This window comes from Aptenodytes forsteri, unplaced genomic scaffold (genome assembly GCF_000699145.1).
Source record: "Aptenodytes forsteri isolate BGI_AS27 unplaced genomic scaffold, ASM69914v1 Scaffold257, whole genome shotgun sequence".
NCBI lineage: Eukaryota > Metazoa > Chordata > Aves > Sphenisciformes > Spheniscidae > Aptenodytes > Aptenodytes forsteri.
This window is the reverse complement of record NW_008795194.1, coordinates 2,135,631-2,157,562: the sequence shown is the minus strand read 5'-3', so window position 1 is coordinate 2,157,562 and position 21,932 is coordinate 2,135,631. Positions and strand designations below refer to the sequence as shown.

At 37.8% G+C, this 21,932-nt stretch overlaps 1 protein-coding gene across 1 annotated transcript in view; it reads left to right on the top strand.

Annotated features, from left to right (window-relative positions):
* Positions 1-21,932, top strand: part of SP3 (Sp3 transcription factor) — a gene marked incomplete at its 5' end in the record, with an annotated part of 34,639 nt that overhangs the window by 7,848 nt on the left and 4,859 nt on the right. Inside the window, 2 exons of the mRNA XM_009278585.1 lie at positions 1,721-3,083; positions 15,602-15,794. Of these exons, the coding sequence (XP_009276860.1) occupies positions 1,721-3,083; positions 15,602-15,794 (1,556 nt within the window). The remainder of the gene's footprint in view (positions 1-1,720; positions 3,084-15,601; positions 15,795-21,932) is intronic.

Below are 21,932 nucleotides of genomic sequence, written 5' to 3'. Positions count from 1 at the left end.
TAAGTCAGTAAAATTAGTTTTGTTCTGGTGATGCTGCATCTATTTACTAATAAACTACCTGAAAGATTATATATATCTTTTGAGGGGCAAAAGAAGGCTAGCATTCTTTTTTTATTCGCAATTATTATTTGTACAGCTCTTGAGAGGAATTTAGAACCAAGATGTGTGTTTCCTTATTGGAAATGAAGCTTGTCAACCACAGTAAAATATTTTTTTTTTTAATAAGTACTCAGATTTAAATAGAGTATTTTTCTTGTACATGTAAACATTTTAGTGTTGCAGCTCGGAATAGGGTAAGAAAGTGAAACTAGCAGAGTCCCAGCCCACACTGTGGACTAAATTCACTCGGATGCATGCCGCAGGATTCATTCAGGCTGGTTAAGTCTCAATGCCATGTTAGAGAAGAATAAGCTGTGTGCTGTATTTTGCATATCCAGGTTTTATTCTAAAGGAAGTCGGAGCGCAGCATCAGAAGGAAGCTGCGATATGCTCCAGTAACTTCCCTACCAGGAGTGAGCACAGGATCAGTGCAGAAGGACAAACTAGAGCTTTTCTTTGTGTCCTGTGGACTCTGCCAAAGAGACAAAATTTGTTCCACAGAGCTGAATGAGTTGTAAGACAAGTTACTTGTTTGTTGCTAAATATTAAGTTATTCCATTGGTTTACTGTAGTGCCGTAAAACAGATAAGAAGAAACTTAACTATATCTTTTTTAGATTGATGGTTATTTACAATACCAAGTTGGTTGACTACACAAATCTGTGCTAAGCATTGCAGGATGTTAAATCTAATTCTTAATACTCTATTCTGAAAAAGCTTGCTTTGGTAAAGAAAGGTAAGTGCAATTTACCTTTTCTTTACTGAATAAGAAACAAAAGCATACTACATCAGTCCTTAGGTTCTTTAATCTTTAACCATCCGGGGGTCTGTTCTGAAACATTGACCTTTTCTATTGTTCCAACTTAATGAAGATAGATCCCGCCCCCCCCAACAGATACATATGACTAATCCAACTGTGATTTCAGTGTAAAAGTCCTTAGTTTAGAAGCCTTCTTCCCTAGTGAAACAGTAACCCATACAAGCTTATAAATACTAGGATTTTGTATTATGCATAACTTAAACTGAGGCTATCCAATCTTTCCAGCCATGTGACTAAGTCACCTCTTAACACTCTCTGTACTGCTGAGAGTCAGAACATGCACACCTATACCATATATAACACAGAGTCAAAAGGCAGTGGAGCTTCAGGAGATACAGGCGACACTGGCTTCACGGCGATTCCTCCACTTCTGTGCGATAGGTGCTGGGCTAGGTAAAGAGCATTGCTGAGTCCCAGGGTAACCTGGTGATGACAGCTCCAGCAGCCCCTGCCAGCTCCCTTCTTCCCACAGCCAGGGATTTGGATTACCCAGCAGCCCCCACACCAGAATAACCCTGCTGCTGGTCGCCTGACGTAGCCATGGCACAGGAGCTGCATTTGGCCTGCTCACGAGCAACATGCAGCTCACGACCCACAGGTTGGTTACCCTGACTTAGGCATTAGCTCACTTACAAAATCTGTATTTCATAGTTCTAATCCAGTTGCTGTTGTTCATATGGGCTGCATTGCATGTTTTCCAGTAGTGTATCAATCTCTAGTGTTGAATTGCATGACTGTTCTAGCATATAGTCTGTATGTCTCTTGTTTTAATTTTGTCTTTTCTTTTTTTCTTTTTATTCAGACAGGGGATTTGGCTTCTGTGCAATTAACAGGAACTCCAAATAGATGGGAGGTCTTGTCTGCAGCTCCTGCCACTATAAAGGATGAAGCTGGTAATATAGTACAGATTCCAGGTGCTGCCACAGTAACTTCAAGTGGGCAGTATGTCCTTCCTATTCAGAGTTTGCAAAATCAACAAATCTTTTCTGTTGCACCAGGATCAGATTCGTCGAATGGTACAGTGTCTAACGTACAATACCAAGTAATACCCCAGATCCAGACAGCGGATGGTCAGCAGGTTCAACTTGGCTTTGCAGCCTCTTCTGATAATAGCAGTATAAACCAAGAAACTGGTCAAATTCAGATAATTCCTGGCTCTAATCAAACCATCATTGCCTCTGGAACACCTTCAGCTAATATTCAGAATATCTTATCACAGTCTGGTCAAGTCCAGGTTCAGGGAGTTGCAATTGGTGGTTCGTCTTTCCCTGGCCAAGCACAAGTAGTTGCTAACGTCCCTCTTGGACTGCCAGGAAATATTACTTTTGTACCCATCAATAGTGTTGATCTAGATTCTCTGGGACTTGGCAGTGGTTCTCAAACCATGACAGCAGGCATTAATGCAGATGGGCACTTGATAAATACTGGACAGGCCATGGATAGTTCAGATACTTCTGAAAGGACTGGTGAGCAAGTTTCTCCTGAAATTACAGAAAGCGCCACTGATAATGACTTATTTGTGCCAACATCATCTTCATCACAATTGCCCGTTACCATAGACAGTTCAAGTATATTGGAACAAAATGCAAACAACTTGACCACAACCAGTGGTCAAGTTCATAGTTCTGATCTTCAGGGAAATTACATCCAGACATCAGTCTCTGATGACACGCAGGCTCAGAATATTCAGGTCTCCACAGCACAGCCAATTGTACAACACATACAGCTTCAAGAGTCTCAGCAGCCAACCAGTCAAGCCCAGATTGTACAAGGTATTGCGCAACAGACAATCCACGGTGTGCAAGCAAGTCAAAGTATATCTCAACAGGCTCTTCAAAATCTTCAACTGCAGCTGAATCCTGGAACTTTTTTAATTCAGGCCCAAACAGTGACCCCTTCTGGGCAGATAACCTGGCAGACATTTCAAGTGCAAGGAGTTCAGAACTTGCAGAACTTGCAAATTCAGAATGCACCTGGTCAACAAATAACTTTAACCCCTGTGCAGACTCTCACTCTTGGTCAAGTTGCAGCAGGTGGGGGGTTGACATCAACTCCAGTTAGTCTAAGCACTGCTCAATTGCCAAATCTACAGACGGTTACAGTAAACTCTATAGATTCTGCTGGTATTCAGCTGCATCAAGGAGAAAATGCTGGCAGTCCTGCAGGTATTTATTTTACTCTTTTTGCAGAATTTTTTTTTTATTATTGCATGTGGTTGGTTTAAATGGTGATAATCATAACATTATTGTCTTGCTGCAGAAGCCTACAAAATACAGTGGGTTAAACATAGTGATGACAGATTTTATTTGAAACTACTGTTCCATTAGAAACTGCTGTAATGGTAGAACATAGTCCCACCTCACTTCTTTTAGTATAAGCTCCTGTAACTCCCAACTGGTCGTATTAGTTAACAGCTCTTCTAATACAATGTTTATCAGTGCTTATAAGTCTTACCAGACAGAAGATCTGCATACTAGATTGAGAAGGGGGAAATCTGACTATCAACTACCACTCTTCTAAGGCAGCAGTGTCATTAGCATACCCCATTCTTCCCAGTCCTGAATAGATGAAGTTTTCATGGAAGATCTATATATTTCTGTTGATACAATTTTTTTTCCCCTGAAAATTTTCAGACCCCCTGAGGTGCTGTTACTCATCCATTGTTTTGTTAAATTCGTTTCCTACTGATTTAATATCAGTGTATCTACGATGTACAAAACTCATGTAAGCGGAAGTGAAACAAGCATGTAAATAACAAAATGGAGGCTGTGCTTAAGAACATATGTGAATTTCCAGTACTACTTACTTGCATTATGTTTCAGAATGTACAGTTGTTAATGATAAACTTCACAGTGTGTTTTATCTCTGTAAGCAGAGAAGAAAGTCTGTTTTCTTAAAATAGGTGTTTCTAATGTGAGAAAAAATAAACATGCCTGTTTATTTTCGGTAAATTTGATGCAGTGCATTCCAAATTTCAGTGCGTAGCTACCTGAAAGAAAGAATAAGAGATGATTGAGGTTCAAGACATTTTGCTGTACCAGAAGCCATTTAATTTCATCATTGCGGGGTTGTGCCCAGGGTAGTTATGAGGGGCAGAGTGAGCAGTAGAGGTAATTTGAGAGGGAACTGTTGCACAGAGTAGCTTGGGAATTGCTGGTTTACTATAATCATGTGATCCAAGGCTCTGGTTCATTAAGATACTGAAGCATAAATGTTGAAGTAAAACAAATGTTTTGTATTGCATGCCTATTTAAGCATCTGAGAAGAATGCAATGTTAAGTGAAAAATGCCTAGAGGACCTGCTGAATTGGGTTTGTTTCAAAAGCCTACTGATTATAATACTTAAATAGTTATTGATATTGGTATAGTCTATGTCAGGAAGCTTGCTTTCCCTTTGGAATCTAAAATCTGAATTTAAAATAATAAGCTGGGATGTTTTTCTAGTTCATTTTGTTTTGGAAGTGACTTCTATATTATGGACATACCAAGGCAAAGTTACCCAGACCTAGATAAGCCTGCTCTTCATTGGCTTGTAGGCAACCGCACCAAACGGATGAGTGTACTGCTCACAGCCCTTGCTCTGCTGGGTAGTCTTGATTCTTTAATTCTCTATTTTCAGTGACCACAGAAAGCCTTGGTTTGTCTCCATCACACCTTGTTACCTATGAGGACATGGGGTATAGACATCAGTAACAAAAAGCATGTATTGTGCATGATAATACGGCTAAACTCAGATGTCAGAATCTAACTCTTGGAAGAAGGGCCCTGTGGCTAATACGAAATACAAGGAGGATGAGAACTTCTTTATTTCTGAGATTTATATTTGGTATAGGATCATGTAGCTAGTGTTATTGCTTGCGGAGTAACATAGCAGAAACTTGAGAAGAAAGATAGAGAGGAAAAGGAGAGAGGAACCAACAGAAAAGACACATGAAAAAGAAGTTGAGCCTGCTGTGTGTATTAGTTTGTCTACTGATGGTCCTTGAGCGTGTTTTAATGGTGGTTCATAATAAAATGCAAGGGAGTTCCATGAAGCATTCCTTCAGTGTATTTTCCTGTGAGGAATTTCACATGGGAAGGGAAGAGAGTAAATGGGATATATGAAATGTGATTAAATAGGCAGAAGCAGTAGATGAATAGCAGAAACTATTGCCTGAAGTGAATAGCTATTAAACACCTGGTTATATTAAAGATAGGGTGGAGATTTATAGTGACATTTTTCCTACTTGTCTAGGAATAGTAAATGGACTGGAAGGTATTAAAACTGCCATCCCCTAAATTTGGGGAGAATTTAATTGGTCCCTCCTTTATGTTACAAGAAACTCACTTTTCCAAAGTAACGATCAATGTGAAACTGCTTCTAACTAACAGAATCAAACTGAATTATCTTGACTGACCTTCAGTGTCTTTTCCATATGCATCTGGTATTTTGTCTATATCGAAGTTGTATGAGATAATCTTTTTCAGTGATGTTCCTCCCCTTCTTATTTATAACCCCTTACAATATGGTATGGCACCCTTTCTTCAGGTTGAAGAATAAATATGCAATTAGAAGCAGATAATGAAATTATAAAAATCTTTTTTGCAGTCAGAAATATATTGCTCTTCTGATCTGCCAATGAGGAAAACCAGTTTTGTTTTAAACTGAAAGAGGAAGGTATGTGGAAGGGACAGCAGAATGAGAGAAGTTAAAGCTAAAGGGTGAGAGTCTACTCGATTCCTCTTTTCTGTAAACTACCAACAAGCTTTGAAGCAAGATAAGAAGGGTTTCCCTGTATTTTGTCCCCCCAGCCCCGATAATGCACTGCCTTCCATAACAAATACAGTCGGGCTGTATTTTCTGTTTTCATTTAGCAAAACTTTTCTACCTGAGGCACAAATAAAAAGAACATATTCCTAGTCTTGGGTCAGAGATGGTTGGTAATTATCTGAAGTCCAAATAACATAGATTGCTCTGTTAGTGGTGTAGCTGTGAAAACTGTGGGTTAGGTTTTAGATTTTGGTAGCTACAGCCCATTGCGTGAGAGGTGTTCTTCCCAGGTAGGCAGCAGAGGACTTCTTTACTGTTCTCATGAGTGTGTGAGAGGAAAAAACGTCTTTACGTAGGTCATACATTTTCTTTATGTAATGGAAGGTCATCACAACCCTAATACAAAGCTAATAGCTTTGTCCAGTAAATGTACAGTTTTCTTTGAAAAATGTCCAGTAATTATGCTTCTACCAAAATGTCCGCTTTACCAGGTGTACATATGCAGAGACTTCCATTGCACTGAATTTGTTCTGAAAAGTCTTGCCTGAGCTTGTTTTATCTTCGAATGTTTATTAGAGCTCATATTCCTCCTCACTGTGCTTAGTGTTGTCTTGTGGTGGAGAAGGGAAGGGTATTGGTTAGTCAGAGCTGAAACTTTCTTCAGCATTGCTTTTCAAAACAAAAAGCTCTATCAAATAGTATCTATGTGTTAAACACTGGCAAAGAGATATCTTTCTCACCTGTGTTCTGGCTTCAGTCTTCTGGTCTTGAGAGGAAGTTAAACCTGAAAAAGCTCTCTGTAGTCTACTCCTTTTGTTGGCAGTTTGTAATAAAACACTACCTTGTGTGTAACAAAAAGAGCTATTACATGCACAGTTCACATTACTCTTCAGCAACTTACCTGTTCAAGAAAGGTATTTATTTTTATTAGCATGTTTATAGATTTCTTCTTCAAACATTTCATATAAAGTAGCACTCCTTTTGGAAAAATACAGGGTACTGAAATGTACCAACTTGGTTTTCATGTTTCTGATCCTGTAAGTTTTGTCAATTTGAAAGAATTTTTAATTAACTGGATTTTTTTTTTTCCCCTAAAGCCATTGTCCAGACAAAGGAGACTTAACAGTGTTAGTCAAACTCTAATTTTAATGGTGTCTCAGCTAATTTATTAATGTACTGAATCACAGTTTTGGATTGGTTATTTAATGAAAAAAGGCAATTTTACCAGGTCTTATTTAGGTTGCTTAACTTTTTATAAGATGCTGGATGCATTTTTTTTGATACTTCTTTTGACTATTCCAGTAGCATCTGAAGAAACTAGCAAGTGACCTGAGAAAAAGTAGCATTGGCTTGAGAAGGGACTTTGCTGCTTATCAACCCAGACACACTCAACTGGAAGATTCATTTATTTAAAAATAAAAAAACCCTACAAACAGTTTTCCAGGTTGGTCTACAGTTGGAATAAAGTCAAAGGGATTCCTTTCAAGAGTTGACTCAAAAGTGCCAGTGCAAAACTGAGGTCTTCATTTCTACATCTTTCTTCCCAGCTCCTCCTCTGCAGGAGTATACACAGCTTCTTAACGGACTCATCTGCCTGCTGCCATTGAAGCTTACAGTCATGCCTGTTGATCAACTTATACCAGTTGATAGAGAGTGGGAGTGGTTGGCTATTTGTGGTGGGGACTTCATTCCATTCCTGCCAGAACCTGAAGTCTTTATCATGCTGAAGTAATTTAGCTATTCTAAATTTGGCAAAAAAATTGGCTGACAATTTTCAAGGTAAATAGTTGCCCAAGTGACAACTTACCTGTCCTCTGCTGCTATCTGGTGAGGCTTTGGTCTAACATCTGTTAGGTAAAACAGTCTAAACCCCCAAACAAACAAAATTAAAAATGGAGTATTTACAGTTTTACTTGCAGGGATGGTTGTTTCAATGTTTTAATGCTTCTGGTGAAGTAGTGCAGAATGCTACTTAAAGCATAGTTTTCTTCTGGCATCTAGAACTTTATAAAAAGTTTTGGCTGGTTTTCAGCATTACACAATTTAGTTTTTTCTCTTTCTTTTTAAGTTCCAGTTTTTAACCTTATTAATTTTACTTTCAGTTATGCAGTTTTTCCTTTTAAGGCATTCTTTATACCAAGCTTTTGAGAGAAGGGCATGGTGTTATTATGAAATTGAATCTGCTTATTAAAATGTCTTATGAAATGCATGAAGTAAACTGAAGCAATTATGTTAAGTAAATTCTTTCATCTGACAACATCTGTTTTAGGCTATTCCATTTACATTTGAGGCATTTAGTTTGCATGTTGTAAAATCAAAATAGTTAAAAACAGTTCCCCCACTGTTTTGTTTTTGATGTGAAAAATTAAATTGGAAACTGACAAATTTAAGTTAGTGCAGGAATTAGAGCTATTTATGTACCAATCTTGTGTAAATAGTTTGCTTTCAGCATGCTTAAATTACATTCCTTGTTTTCTCATCATTTTCAAAGGAAATTAATAAATTGTGGAAGAATTAGACGATCATGCTTCTATGTGTTTCACAATCTTGCTTATAACAACATATAGTAAATTATCTCACTTCAAGTATAAGAAAGTTTGCATAACTTTAGTTTGATTATTTTTTTAATGCACTATCTGCTGCTATGGAATAGAATTGCATTTTTTCTTCAAATCCTTGAAAAAATTGAATTGTCCCATCCTTCCTCTGTGTCTGTACTTCATGTGCTTTTCTGCTCTGTGTTCCAAAACAGCTCAGAGTCTAATTCATTTTCTTACAGCCCATGGTGGTGAGGTGAAACTTTGTTGTGTGTATGTTACTCTTAAGTGAATATTCTGTCATGTATGCCGAGTGTCTGGTGATGCAACTTAGATTCTCAAGGTTAAGGAGGTTAGCCTGAGTTATCTTAGGCTCAGGTATCCTCAGGATGCTCAAAAAAGAATATATTGCCCAGTTTCAGGTACTCATTCCTTTTTCATTTTTCAAATACCCTTTTTACAAGATACTCCTGAAGCAAAAGGAAAACTCTCATACTGTGGGGATGTATGGCAAGTATCCATTAAGTGAAAGAGGCAAGGGATTTTACTTCCAGTACTGCTTCAACTTAAAAAGAAGGCTGGAAACTCATCTTCTGTCTTTTTGCAGTCTCAGCACTTTAGGTCCATTGTTTCAGGTTCTGTGCGGTTTTCTTGCCTTTTGAACCTCCTGGCAGGATCACATGCTTTGGTTCTGATCTCTCAAGCTAACTTGTCAGTGCATCTGGCTCATAAAAAGTATCTGAAGTTTCTACCAAGGACAACTGCAGTCTTTTCATAATGCCAGGAATGCTCACCAGGATCCTAGTTGTGATTACCGTCTTGAAGATAAGGCTGGGTTGTAGATGGATTGTCTTTCCCTACTTGTAGAAGACACGTTTTTTCAAAAGGTAGTAATTTTTAAGGACAAAAGGGGTAAAAAAATACACATTGTCAATGACATGTCCTCATTATTTATCATACAGAAATGATAGTTCTCAATCTGCATTTAAACTTCATGTCAGTTTTTAGTCCATGTACTCCATGTATGTTTTGTACTTCATTTTTCTTACTCAAAATGTTTTACTGTATCCTAAGAAGTCATTTCCTGTGCAGAACTCTCAAGTGTATTATATCAGCAATGGTGTCATCATTGATTTAAAAAAAAAAATTTACTTTTGAATCTAATTGTTACCATAGTCCCATTTTGAGTGGCATTAATTCTTTCCCTACTTCTTTGAGTCTTTGTTTACCCTTTTTCAGTATTATCACAGTGCTAGCTTTTTTCTAACCCACTGGAGCATTTGCACGGTCAAAGGCTTGCAGCATTAAAACTGCAGAGAGGTCTTCAGCCTTCTCTTAAAATTATTGAATGAAAATTATCGTAGTCTGTTGATTTATTAAGTCTTTATTTCAGTAGCTGTTTTTACATCTTCCTGACTTACTGTCAATGCGAAGCTTTTCATTCTTATGCAGTGATAGGACCATTATTTGGCTTTTACCTAAATACAGAACAGAAATACTTACTGGACAGTTGTGCCTTCCTGAATTACTGCTGACAATTCTGTTGTTTGACCCTAGCAGCAATCTAATACTATTTTATGTAGGAATACTTAACCCTGCTGGTCACAGAATTCTGTGTGTCCTCCTGCTTTCCTTACCTATTTCTGCAGTTCCTGACTACTTCTGTATCAAGCATGATCAACTTTTCTTCCCCCTTTCTAGTTATCCCCTCTTATATTTTCAACTATGGTAAAAAAGGAAAAAAATAAGGGCATGCTGCAGCAGGCATTACTGTCCATAAGAATCCAAAATTTTGAGAATCTGTAGACAGCACATCTCAAAGAACTGCAGTTACTGTAGGGTAAGTAACTGTTCTTTGATGCATAATATGTGTTGTGGTAGCACTGGCTTAAGTACTTTTGTGATTCAAATTTTTAAATAATCGGCTTAGAATAATGCATAGGATCACTTGGAAATACAGTATGTGGCACTTCTTGCAAGAAAAAAATCTATAGCTGTGTTTTTAATCATTTTGCTGGTACTGCATAAATATTCAGTACTATGAGGTCCTGCTCTTAGACTTGTACACAACAGTTGTTTTCCTCAGAAACCTAAAATCCGATTTACAGTTATTGAAACTACATGACAGTCTTTCTTCTGAGTTAGGTTCACAGGTATTTCAAGATGACAGTCTGTAGTGTATCTTCTGTTGCCTTGTAATTTATTACATAATAAAAATGCCTAAATTCACACTTAAGTTTTGGGGGACAAATCAGAGTAGAAGTCATCAACCTTGTTGAGTTTCCTGTCTGAAAGACTTGCACAGCTGGCCAACTAGTAGTGAGAGTTTAATTTAGATAGTTTAGTTTAGGAAGTTTAGTTTAGATGGGAATGAACAAGGACAGTGTCTAAGAAATTTGAACATCTTTATTAAAGCTTCCTCACATCCAGAGATTAAGGCAAGATGAGTCAAGATACTGAGGGAAAGTGGGTTGCACTGCACAGAAAACTGAAAGCAAAATTAACAAGAGAAGATGGAAAGGAGATGGGAATTCACATCTGTTTTCTTGGGAGAGGCGGGAAGGGAAGCATCTATTTGGAAAAATAAATGAATAGGCATGGCTGATTAAAAGACGTTGAAGCTGCAGACAGTCAATTTGTGATGCTGTGAGGAAATTGGTGTGAAAGTATGTGCAGTGCTGCTGCAAATCTGTTTTCAGTTGAAAGACTGTATTTCTGCTTTTCACATCAGGAACTTGTAAAGCTTAGCTTAAGTAAAAAGGTTGGGTGGCTTTCAGCATCTAGGAAAAGCCGCTAAACCAGAAGCCTGCAGTTTGGAAACAGTTACAGGCAACGCTGAGAGTGCCTTTATGTGACATTCTGCAGAGGCAGATATATCAAAAAATTCAAGTGGTGGCATAGTCCTCAAATGAAGCGGTTTTGCACTGCATCCTCCTCCCTTCTCAGTTTATCTCTGTTTCTATGGCTGTTGGGTAAACTAACAACTTTTCTCATAGATGAAGAAAACAGCATTTTCTTAAAGTCCTAGTTGAAACAGACCAAGATAGAACATGAAGCTTAACTGATGCGTTCATCTGATACATGGTGAAGTACGTAAAGGACCTGGCTGTATCAGTGGGCAGCAGTAATTCTCTCCTCACTAGATTATAGTTGAAATGTGCTCAAGAATAGTTTAAGCTGCATTTACATCTGCATAGTTTCATCCTGTCAGTTTAGTTATTCTTCTCTGAAGTGCTTTAAGCAAATCTCTTCGTTACTGCTTTTATTTGCCAAATACACTTAAACTTGCTCCATATTGTAGCCAGCGCTGGGCTTTCTGTGACTATGAAATGCTACCTTTGGAACAAAATTGTGCACCAAGATCCCAGTTTCCATCCTTTAGAGGAAAGCAAAACCTAGAACAAATCTAGCTCACTGGATACCAGGAAGAACTTGAACAGAATAGATGGTTTTCAGAATCTGTAGGCAGTTTGAAACAGTATCTTTGTCTGAATTTCCCCTTCATACTTACCTAGTACTATGTCTTGAACTTAATTAAGAAGTAAGGGCATATCAAAATTTGAAAGCATGAAAATAAAATAGTAGTAAAGAAAATGTAACCTTCGTTTAGCATGTGTTTAATTGGTAGAAAACAAAAGTTGCCTCAAATTTACCAGTGTTTGCATCAACTTGTCATGTCTTTGGGGATTACATAAATTTTTTTTAGGTCCAATTTTTTGCAGAGTATGTGTAAAACCTAATATTCTGTCAGTTGAGACTGAATTAGAACAGAGCACATCCAGAGGAACACCAAGGGAGAAATGCAGAGTTGTTGCTATTTGTATGAATTTGTATAATCTCCAGTTCCATTGCATTGGAGAAGACTCTTTTGCTCTTCTCCATGGTTTGCTCCTTCTACTCCTTCATTTTCTTACTGTTGTCTAAATTACAGTGGCACCCCTTCCTCCCCCCAAAAATAGTGGTGGAATTTTCCCTCATCTCTTGCAATAATGTAAAACCTACTTGGAGGGCAACAGACTCATTGTTTCTAAGGACCTTGTTAAGTCAATCAGATTCACTGTGGGATTTGATACAATCCACCCTCCACTATACTACATCCTGGACAGGCTAGATAAACACTTCATCTTTTGATATTTCTTTTAATTTTGTTTTATTTAAAGTATAATCTACATAACTAAGTATTAAAAAGTCCTGTCTGTAAATTGCCAGTTTACATTGTACTTTTCTGTGTGCCTGGAGTAGAAGATGGTCCTTCTGAGGAATACCTAAAGCAATAGCTACACTTTGTACCTTGCCAAGATAACCAGGAAACACAGCACAAAATTACAAACCGAGTACTACTTTGACTTCATTTCAGTTTTGCATTTTTTTAAAATAATAATATAAACTATTGTATGTCTATGCAAATTGTTATTTTCTCCAGTATCCTCAACTCTTAGGAGTATTTTGTCTGTCCCTCTTTTTTTGTCAAAATAATTTTCGCATTTGTGCCTCCACCATTATAAAACTATTATGAGCCTTTGTGCTGCTGCAATAATGGTGGTGATTGGGAGGAACTGGGAATAGAGAGATACTGATGAAAAAAGTGGAAGGAACTCATGATGAAAGTTTGCAAAATGGAACAAACATTGCATGAGTTGAAGGTGGAAAGTCCTGGTTACTGCTGTGCAGTAATAGACATTCTAGACACGTTTCTATTGTTAGGTGTATCACTGTTATTAGAGTGTGACTTTGAGGTGTCAGTATAACAGGAGAAATCATATGTTGTATGGAATGTTTGACTTCAGTAGTGGAGTTGGGTCTTGGCAACGCAGATCCATAACCCTAATTTGATCCATTCATCTTTGCTAGGACATGTTGATATCTCTTTTGAAGTATGTGTATGCAGTGCTAACTGGATTCAGCTACTGAGTTTACAAACTCACTATATGCCAGTGTCTAATGTTAGTAAGATCATAATGAAATTATCTTCTTAATACAGTGTTTTATTTTATTAACATTACTTTAATCCTTATTTTAAATAAAAACAATTTATGCAATGTATGTTTTGTGGAACATTTGATTGGTAAAAGAATATTGAGTATGATGCATAACATATCCAGTCCTAAAGAGCTGCTTGGAGGCTTGAATTGGCCTGTGCTGGCAGCCTTGCCACTTTGCTGTATTTAAATTCCTATTATGTGCCCTGTTGAATAAGAGTAAATCAGGCTTTTGTATTTTTGTAAAATTCTTGTAAGTGAACGTATTAGTATACTTAACAGTATCCAATTTGAAAGATCAATTCTATAACTCTTTGTATGTTGTATAGCGTTTTCATTTTTGCTTATGCAAAATGAATTTTATATATAACATGTATATACAAATTATTACGGATAATAAAATTATTTCATAGGGAAGGCTCAGAAAATGACTTAATTTGGTAGGAAAGAGAGTTTGGTGGCTAATGCAGAAGACTAGAAGTCACCACAGAGGTTTTCTAGGTCTTCACATGAAAGATACTTGTTACGTTGCTGTCTGAAATGGTGAACTTCTTATGGTAACAGTGAAGCTCAGTGTGCAGGTGATTTTGGACAAGCTTACCACAGTAGTTCTGCTGGATGTTACCACATTCGTAAAGCATCTGCAAAAGTGAGCGTGCTAGCTCCTGAATTCCCACTGCTCAGAGCCTGTCCTATTCATGCAAACTTAATTTCTAGCATTGACTTTTGCAGCCAAACCAGATAAATGTTCTAGACTTCCCTGTTTCTGACCTGGAATTCTCTTCCCAGTGCAGTGGTTTCCTGGAGTATTATTTTGACTTTAGTTACATCAGTGATGTAGTTTACAGCACAGTTCCGCAAATGGTTATCCATGTGCAAGTAAAAGGAAGGCAAACTGTGGTGTTGGGAAAGACTGGACTTAGACTTTATTAGCACCAAGCAAATTTTTGTGTGTAGCTACATCCTTTGTCTCTAAACAGATGAATGTAGACCAGGTAACTATTACTCTTTACATGTTTTATCGTTAATTTCTTTCCTGATCTCTACTGGGACAGGATGCTGTTTATGATCTGACCCAGCACAGTTTTTCTTATGTTTTATCGTGCAATCTATGCAGCTTTGTCTTCATTACACAGATGATGGCTGATGCACTGACTCCCAGAAAGAATTTAGAGTGGCCACAGTGCTCAGTTAAGGTTTCAGTGTTTGAGTAGGGTTTGAGTTAAGGATAAAAAATCTACACGATAACTGAGTTTGTTCTGCAGAGAAAGCAGTCTCTTAAATACATCCAGAAAGACACACAGCTTTTAGGTTGAAGCTTCAACAAAAGGAAAAAAAAAAATAAAATGATGGTTTGCTTATTAGTTTGTGCTAGTGGGTAATAATTTTTACTGAAAAAAAAATACAGCTAAACTACTCTGCTGTACCAAAGAAGGGGCTGGGGTTCAGCTTTCTAAAATGATCTATAGAAACTGTCTTTTTTTGAAATCCAGACTTGCAGACTTTCAGCTCGTTGGGAATCCAGAATAGTGTCTGAATGGAAAAATGTTCCTATCAAAATGTAAATTTGTTAAAATAGTTGTTGTTTCACAGTGTACTGTGATGCTGTAATTAGTTCTTGGATTAGATTGAATGAATGCTCTGTAGGGAGAGGGTACACATACTTGCAAATGTCCATCCTATGAGGATAACTTAAGAGGCTTTTTTGCATCTATGAAACTGCAAAGATCTATTTTGACTACTAGCTCATCAAAACATTAAAGTGGTTCGTGTGTTGCTTATCTCACTCTAACGCTGAATAGCATTCCTCCCTAAATGTTTTCTTCTCTATGTATAGTGGAAAAGGCATAAATTTGAGGTGAGAAGGGGAAAATGGAACAAAGGCATGAATTTTTTTTTGTTTTCCTTAGATATCTTGGTCTTTCTTAGGTCAAAACCTTTTATTTAATTGATTTCTCATATTACTTTATATATCACTGTGTATACTGAAATCTTCTGAAGATCATAGAGAAAGGCTGTTTCTACTACATGTCACACTAATTGAGAAATCCTGCAGAAACATAAATGGCTACTCAGGATCATTTTTTTCAACCTCTGTCCAACCTCTTGTTCCTCAGTTTTTCCCAAGTTTCAAGCAAGCAAAATCCTCCTGGTGACAGCATTCCCTACCAAGAACAGTTCAAACTTAAACTTTAATACTTCGTTATAGCTTTTCTTCAACTTTGAAATGTATAGTAAGATAAACTTTTTAAATACGTTACAGGTTACAAGGGCACAGAAGCAATGTCGGTATGCACTAAAGGTTGTTGACTTTTGACTGACATAGTGCTCTCAACCGTAAAAAGATTTGATCATTATGGTTTCCTTCTTTCTATTTAATGGGCTACTTATGTATCTGTGTTTGTTCTTTTCCTCAGATATTAGGATTAAAGAAGAGGAGCCTGATCCAGAAGAGTGGCAGCTCAGTGGTGATTCTACACTCAATACCAATGATCTAACACATTTGAGAGTACAGGTGGTAGATGAGGAAGGGGACCAACCACATCAAGAGGGAAAAAGACTGCGACGAGTAGCTTGCACGTGTCCCAACTGCAAAGAAGGTGGTGGAAGGTATGTAACATTCAGTGTCATATAATGCATGTAATGATGAAAACAAATAATGAGTGAGGAAAAAAGGAGCCTTAGTTAACAGCAGTTGTCTGCAGTGAGGGAAAACTAGAGGCTTATGCAAAAGAGCTTATGCAATAAAGGACTGCCACCTTTATTTCTCGGTTTGCAGATGAACAGGCAGATTATTCCATCCTCTCTGAGTTACTCCATTAAGATTAATTGGAAAAATCTGGAGTTAGATGCCACCTAGTACAAGTGAGGGGGATAAAACATTGCCGTAAATAATATGAAAATGAAATATTTTGGAATATGCACATCCGTGATTGGCTTCCTATCATATGTCAAGGACTTGATTAAATCCTGTGTTCCTGCATTTCCTCACTGATTGAGCATTTTTTTTCCATAGTTTGATTGCTTTAGAGTGTTACAAAAATACAGTTATCCTGGTTTTCTTATTCACTGGTTTCCTAAGAAAAACAAGGTTTGTATAATAACTCTAAATACCAAATTTTGAATTGACTGATTGTTTTCAGTCAAAGTTAGTGAAGATTTGGCTAACAAAGAGGTACTAAGTTCCAATTTGTATAAAACTTCAGGGCTGCATAAGTAGCCATGTTTTATTATGCTACATCTCATGAAAGTGTTCTTCAGCGTTTTGTTACTATAAAGATTTTATTCTATTCCAAAACACTTCCTCTTAAACATCTCGATTATGGATATGAGAGAGGAGGTGGGGATAATAGGCTGCCTTTTACAAGTGAAAATATTTAGGTGTGTTTGTGCTTGATATAATTGTGCAGGGGCTTCTTTCCAGTACGCTAAAATTTGTCCATTTGGATAGTAGTTTCTTCTCTAAAATGGAAGTCTGATTTATATGAGAACTATAGTGTAAATTACTGAGTTCTCTTTAAAGAACCTGTCAGTGTCCTATGGCTCTAAGAGTTCTAAGAGTCCTGACTGAATATGTCTATTGTCAAGACTTTTGTGGTTTTTTGCTGTATATTCTAGATACCTTCTTTGCAAGCACAGAGAGGTAATTTACTCGGCATGGCTGCCTAAGATATATTGAGTGTTTAAAACAAAAACACTTTCATACATTTACATCACGAATGACGCTAGTGATAATATCTGCAGTTAAGGTTATATAGCATCTTTGTCCATCAACTTGTTAAATTGTTAAATTCCTATGTGTAGTTCACTGAAACCTGGCACAGACATTTCTAAGTTCTTGGTGAACCTTGGCTGTGCCATGAAGATCTGCCCAAAGTACACCCTGGGTTGACATTTGCTTCAGTCTGGGAGAAAACCCTGAAAATGTGATTTGCACTGTCCGTACTCTTAGGAAACATAGAGATTTCACATGTTGCATCTTCCTCGTGCTCTATTCCAAACTACAGAGACTTTAATTTGGAGACATCTTTACTTTAAAATCCTCTTCCTCCTAAGCAGAGTTGCTTAGGAGGAAGCGGACCAAATTTTAAAGTCGAAGCCCCAGAGAGATCTTTTTGAGAGATGGTTTTGATGAAGTCTGGAAAAGGGTGTAGTCTGACTGAAACTCACATATGGGAATTTGGGAAGGAGTTGAGTAAGAGCTAGGACAGAGTTTAGATAGGTGAGTATCTGAAATCCACTGTAAAGGAAGGACTGGACACATCAACTGTACAAAGTAAGTAGGAAAAGTAGGACAGGAAGTCAGGATGTGAGACGACTGGAATAGAAACAGGATAATGAAGGAGACAATGGTGGGCAAACAGAAAAAGAGTGAAAGTGCCTACAGTTGCTAGAGCAACTTTCCCACTGGAATGTAGAATTCCTTCAGAGTCTAGCAAAAAGGAGTAAGCCCACTTGGAGAAATATTTTCCTTCTCCCTCTGATACATGTTGATCATCTTCCGTAGCTGCTGCAGTTACTTGTTTATCTCTAGTGCTGTAATTCTGAGTTTTGATTTGTCTTTCAACTCTGCTGATGACTTGTGGAGTTTCAGACAACAGGACATTTGCTTTTATATATTTTTTTCAGATAGCGTTCACAATTCTTAAAATGATGTTAAGCTTGCAAAATGGAAAACTTGGAAGTTGGCAAATGCTGAAGTTAAGATGTCCTGGGCAAATTTAATTTAATCCCTTGTGCATATACATTATCATTTGGTTTCTAATTACATGACTGCATACTATTTTTTTCATATGACCCCAGTGCCATTCAGTGGATGGGATGGATGATGCACAGGGAGTGAATCAGGGCTCTGTAATGATTGGCACCTGCTTCACTTATTGCAGAAATTGGAAGGCATTTAGGGGATGAGATACGGGACTGCAGCAACAGGGCTCTCAAGTTTTGGAGGTGTTTGTCTATCCACCCCATCTGCAGAAGCATACTGCAGAAGTACTGAGTTCATTCCTGTAAAGAAGTTGATTGAGCTGAATTGTGAACATCTACAAGTACTCTAAGAAAGTATGTGTCTACTGTATTGAACTTGACACCTCAAGCTGGTGGGTGTTTGACAATTTTGGCCTTAATCTCTTTTGACCTCATATTTGGATGTATGAAATGATTGTACTAGTTCAAGTTCACTACACAGGAGTGTTGCAAGATGATACATTCATTGATGTTTGTGAATTGCTTAGACACTGTGAGTGTTGTGAGTGCCCATGCTGAAGAAAAAAAACCCTGGGGAAATGAATAATTCTGCATTTAAGATAGTACTTAAACAGTATGTCACTAGTAAGACAAGAAAAGCACATTAAATCAGTATGAAAAAGCTGAATGGCATTTCACTCAATGAATACTATCCCTCCTGTGCACTGAATGGGGTAGGAAAAGGTAGTATATGGCTTCATGTATGCAGACTTCATCATAATTTCATCTTTTGTGTAGCCTTAGTTTTGGCATTTCTATGGCAGTACTATGAAAATACTTAAATACTAATTGATTTGAAGACTCCAGTCAAGGAGTAGGCCTGAGTCATATCCTTTTGCTCAGTGGTGATGGTTATTGGCCAGTGCAGCAAGAAAGACCTCTTACCATGACGTGTTAGGGCATAGTGCCACTGTCACAGCTGCAAAGCATCCACGTAGAATTTGGCTCATATCCAGTCAGTTTAGAGCACACATGAAGCGAACATGCAGATGCCTATATGAAGCTGTGTAGAATAAATACACTTAGTTACTCATTTACAGTATTCTTGCAGATTTCATTCTGTGAATCCCTAACTTTCCTCTCACTTTGAACTACGGAGTCCGCTAAGGAATTCTGTCACCAATGAAGTGAGGTGCTTAGAACTATGTATGCTACGCCACCTACGCACAGTAAGCTGACCATGAGTTGAACCTTGGTTTCCTTCAGTCTAGACTAAAGGTGCAATTAAGCAACTTCAAATGATTGACTTAGGATCCTGTCTTAAAATTATTTAAGGGAATTTTGGTGTGATTTCCTGTCATTTGTGTCACATTTCTGTACTGTATCTTGCAAAGTTACAAAGTATTTGTACTTATTATTGTGGAGGGGAAGACTATAGTACACTTGGAGAAGCTGTGAGGATGAAATACCAAATACAAAAAAATATTCTATATACAGAAATATGTTCTCAAATGCAGAAATACATTTTGTTATAATAAGCACAGGCTGAGCACATCTTAGGGTTACACGGAGTTGGACAGGCAATTAAAGACACAGGATAGCAGGATCCTGTGGAGAATTCTTTCAGTTACCAAGACTGTGTAATGGAGAAGAGCCATGGGTGTTCCTTTGCCTTGCACCGCAATTGCTGGATGCCTTGAGCCACCAAACAAGAGGACCTGAAGAAGAGCTGTCTAGAACTGAATCATTAGATGAAGGTGAACGTAGAGCCTGAGAACTGTGACTAGTTGTAGTAAGGCAAAAGGAGGAATACAGAAAATTTCTTCCTTGGAGTCCGGGGAGCTGGGCTGATAGATAAATGCCACTGGAAGTGTTACAGGTACAGTGAGCTTTGTGTGGTGGCCTAGCCATCTGCAGAGGCTGAAAAACTAGAAAAGAAAGGGGGCAATCTAAAGACACTTTGCTAAATGCCTTTGAGATTGGCTGAATGTTCAAAACTTGTGAATATTGAGCTTTTGTGTAGGTGGCATAGTACAAAGTTAAACGCCTGACATTACAGTTAATTTTGCTTTTTAATCTTGGCTTGAGGGAAGGCCATGGAAGAGTGTGAGCCTGACAGTTCAGATGTAGCAAAGGTTACCAAAAATGGATCTTTCAGCTGAGGTAGGAGATGTAAAAAAGGCGATGTTTGTCCTGGTCCAAAGAAATTATCTTCTTTTGGGACATTTGAAAAAGGAAAATTAAGTCAAAAGTACTCTTGCCAAGACTAATAATGGTGGAAGAGTTTAAGATGTCAGGTCAGATGTCAGAGAATTTTTAATTCATGAAATTTATAAACAAGCTGGATAAAACAGGCGGGTGAACTTTCTGTGATGCTAAGGATTGAGGCGTGGCAATAAAACAAAAAAAAATAGATAAGCAGAATCTCTTCTGTCACCATATCCATAGGCTCATGAGGGTCTACTGCTACCACAGCAGGGTCAAAAGCCTTCTGGACTCTCTACTTCTACTGCCATTGAATTTGTTCTGAAGTCAAAACCTACATTGTCATGACAAATAATTAGTATGTAAAAGTGTTAGCTTTCTTTTCTGAGACAAAATGACTAATGAAGCACTATGAATGTCGCTCTACATTGAGACTTCTTAGAAACATTTTCTAGGACTTAATTGGATTTTATCTCCTTACTTTTCTGGACCGTCTGGAGTGTTTTAGGTGCGTATGTGCTTAGGTTGGAATTCCCTTTAGACACTGAGTTTTTAGAGTGAGTTAATTTCTGTGCCTGTTCAGAAATGCTTGCTCCAAGTGCTGGCTCCTTAAAGTGTATATGCATTTTACCCTGAATCCTCATTAGATGTAAACCAGAATTGTTCTGAATGCAGGGATGAGAATCTAGGTCTAATAGTAGCTTGGCAAATCCTCAGCCACTGGACAGTTAAGCAGAAGTTGAGCACCCAAATTAAGGGAAAAAATTGCCCCGGGGAGGCAACTGAAAATTGTATAATTAGTCATGGAGGATGGAGTGCCCAAGACTGTGATTTCAGAATCCACTTAAGCTGTTCTGAGTGAACATTGCTGATGAGTAAGGTGGCCTGATGCTTGGCTGCCTTTTCCAATCTCCTCCCTTGTACCAGCATTTACCATTCACATAGCTGCGTTGTCAGCCAGATCTATTGGAGTGCCTCTTTCAGCAGCACTAAACATTTAAATTGGCTAAAATCAATCATGATGCCCTGCGCTGGCCAGACTGATATCTTTGTCTGGGTCTTCAGAGGCTCTTCTCTCTCTGGTGATTTTTATTTAAACAAAACAAGTTAGGCTTTTGTGTTAGGTGCTTCCCCTGAAGCAATCACCTACCATTTCAGTGAGGCAGCATCCTAAAATAGGCATCAAGCTCAGTAGTCTGGATTATACTATCTGTGAATTATGTGTTCATTTTGATGGATTTTTTTTTCTTCTGAAATACCAAGGAATTAATTTAAATGTCAGCAAGATCAGCTGTTTCACTGCCACTCCTTTTAGTGGAAATATTCAGGTTAGTATGCTTGTCCTCCAACCCCAAACTGCTTCTCAGGTTTCCCCAAGATGCCAAAAGTCCCATCTGTTCTCTTCCCAGTTGCCAAAATCTCTAGTTTCCGTTTTGGCAATTGTAGTCATTTGTGTTTTTCTTTGCCAAAACTGTCTTTGGTATGGTAAAAACTGAAACTGGGAGAAATTTAAAATATGGGCACTTCAGCATCAAAGTAGTACAAACTGCTGTAAGGACTGTATTTCCAACTTCATATACATGTATGCTTGCTAAAGATTACTCTTCTATCATTTAAATTTCACATGCTGTTGAATTTATAGTTTGTTGCAGAATTGGGATAGCATTATAGAATTTAGTTCCAGCTTCTTATGGAGTGTACTGGACTCTGATTGTATTTGAAACAAAAATGGGAGGCTGCTCAGGTTTGTTTGCAGATCTATTAGTATGTGTAACCCCACTTATATGTATGACCAGTATTTAGGAGGAATGTATTAGAATGAATAACTTCTCTCTTTTTTTTTTTTTTTTTTTTTTT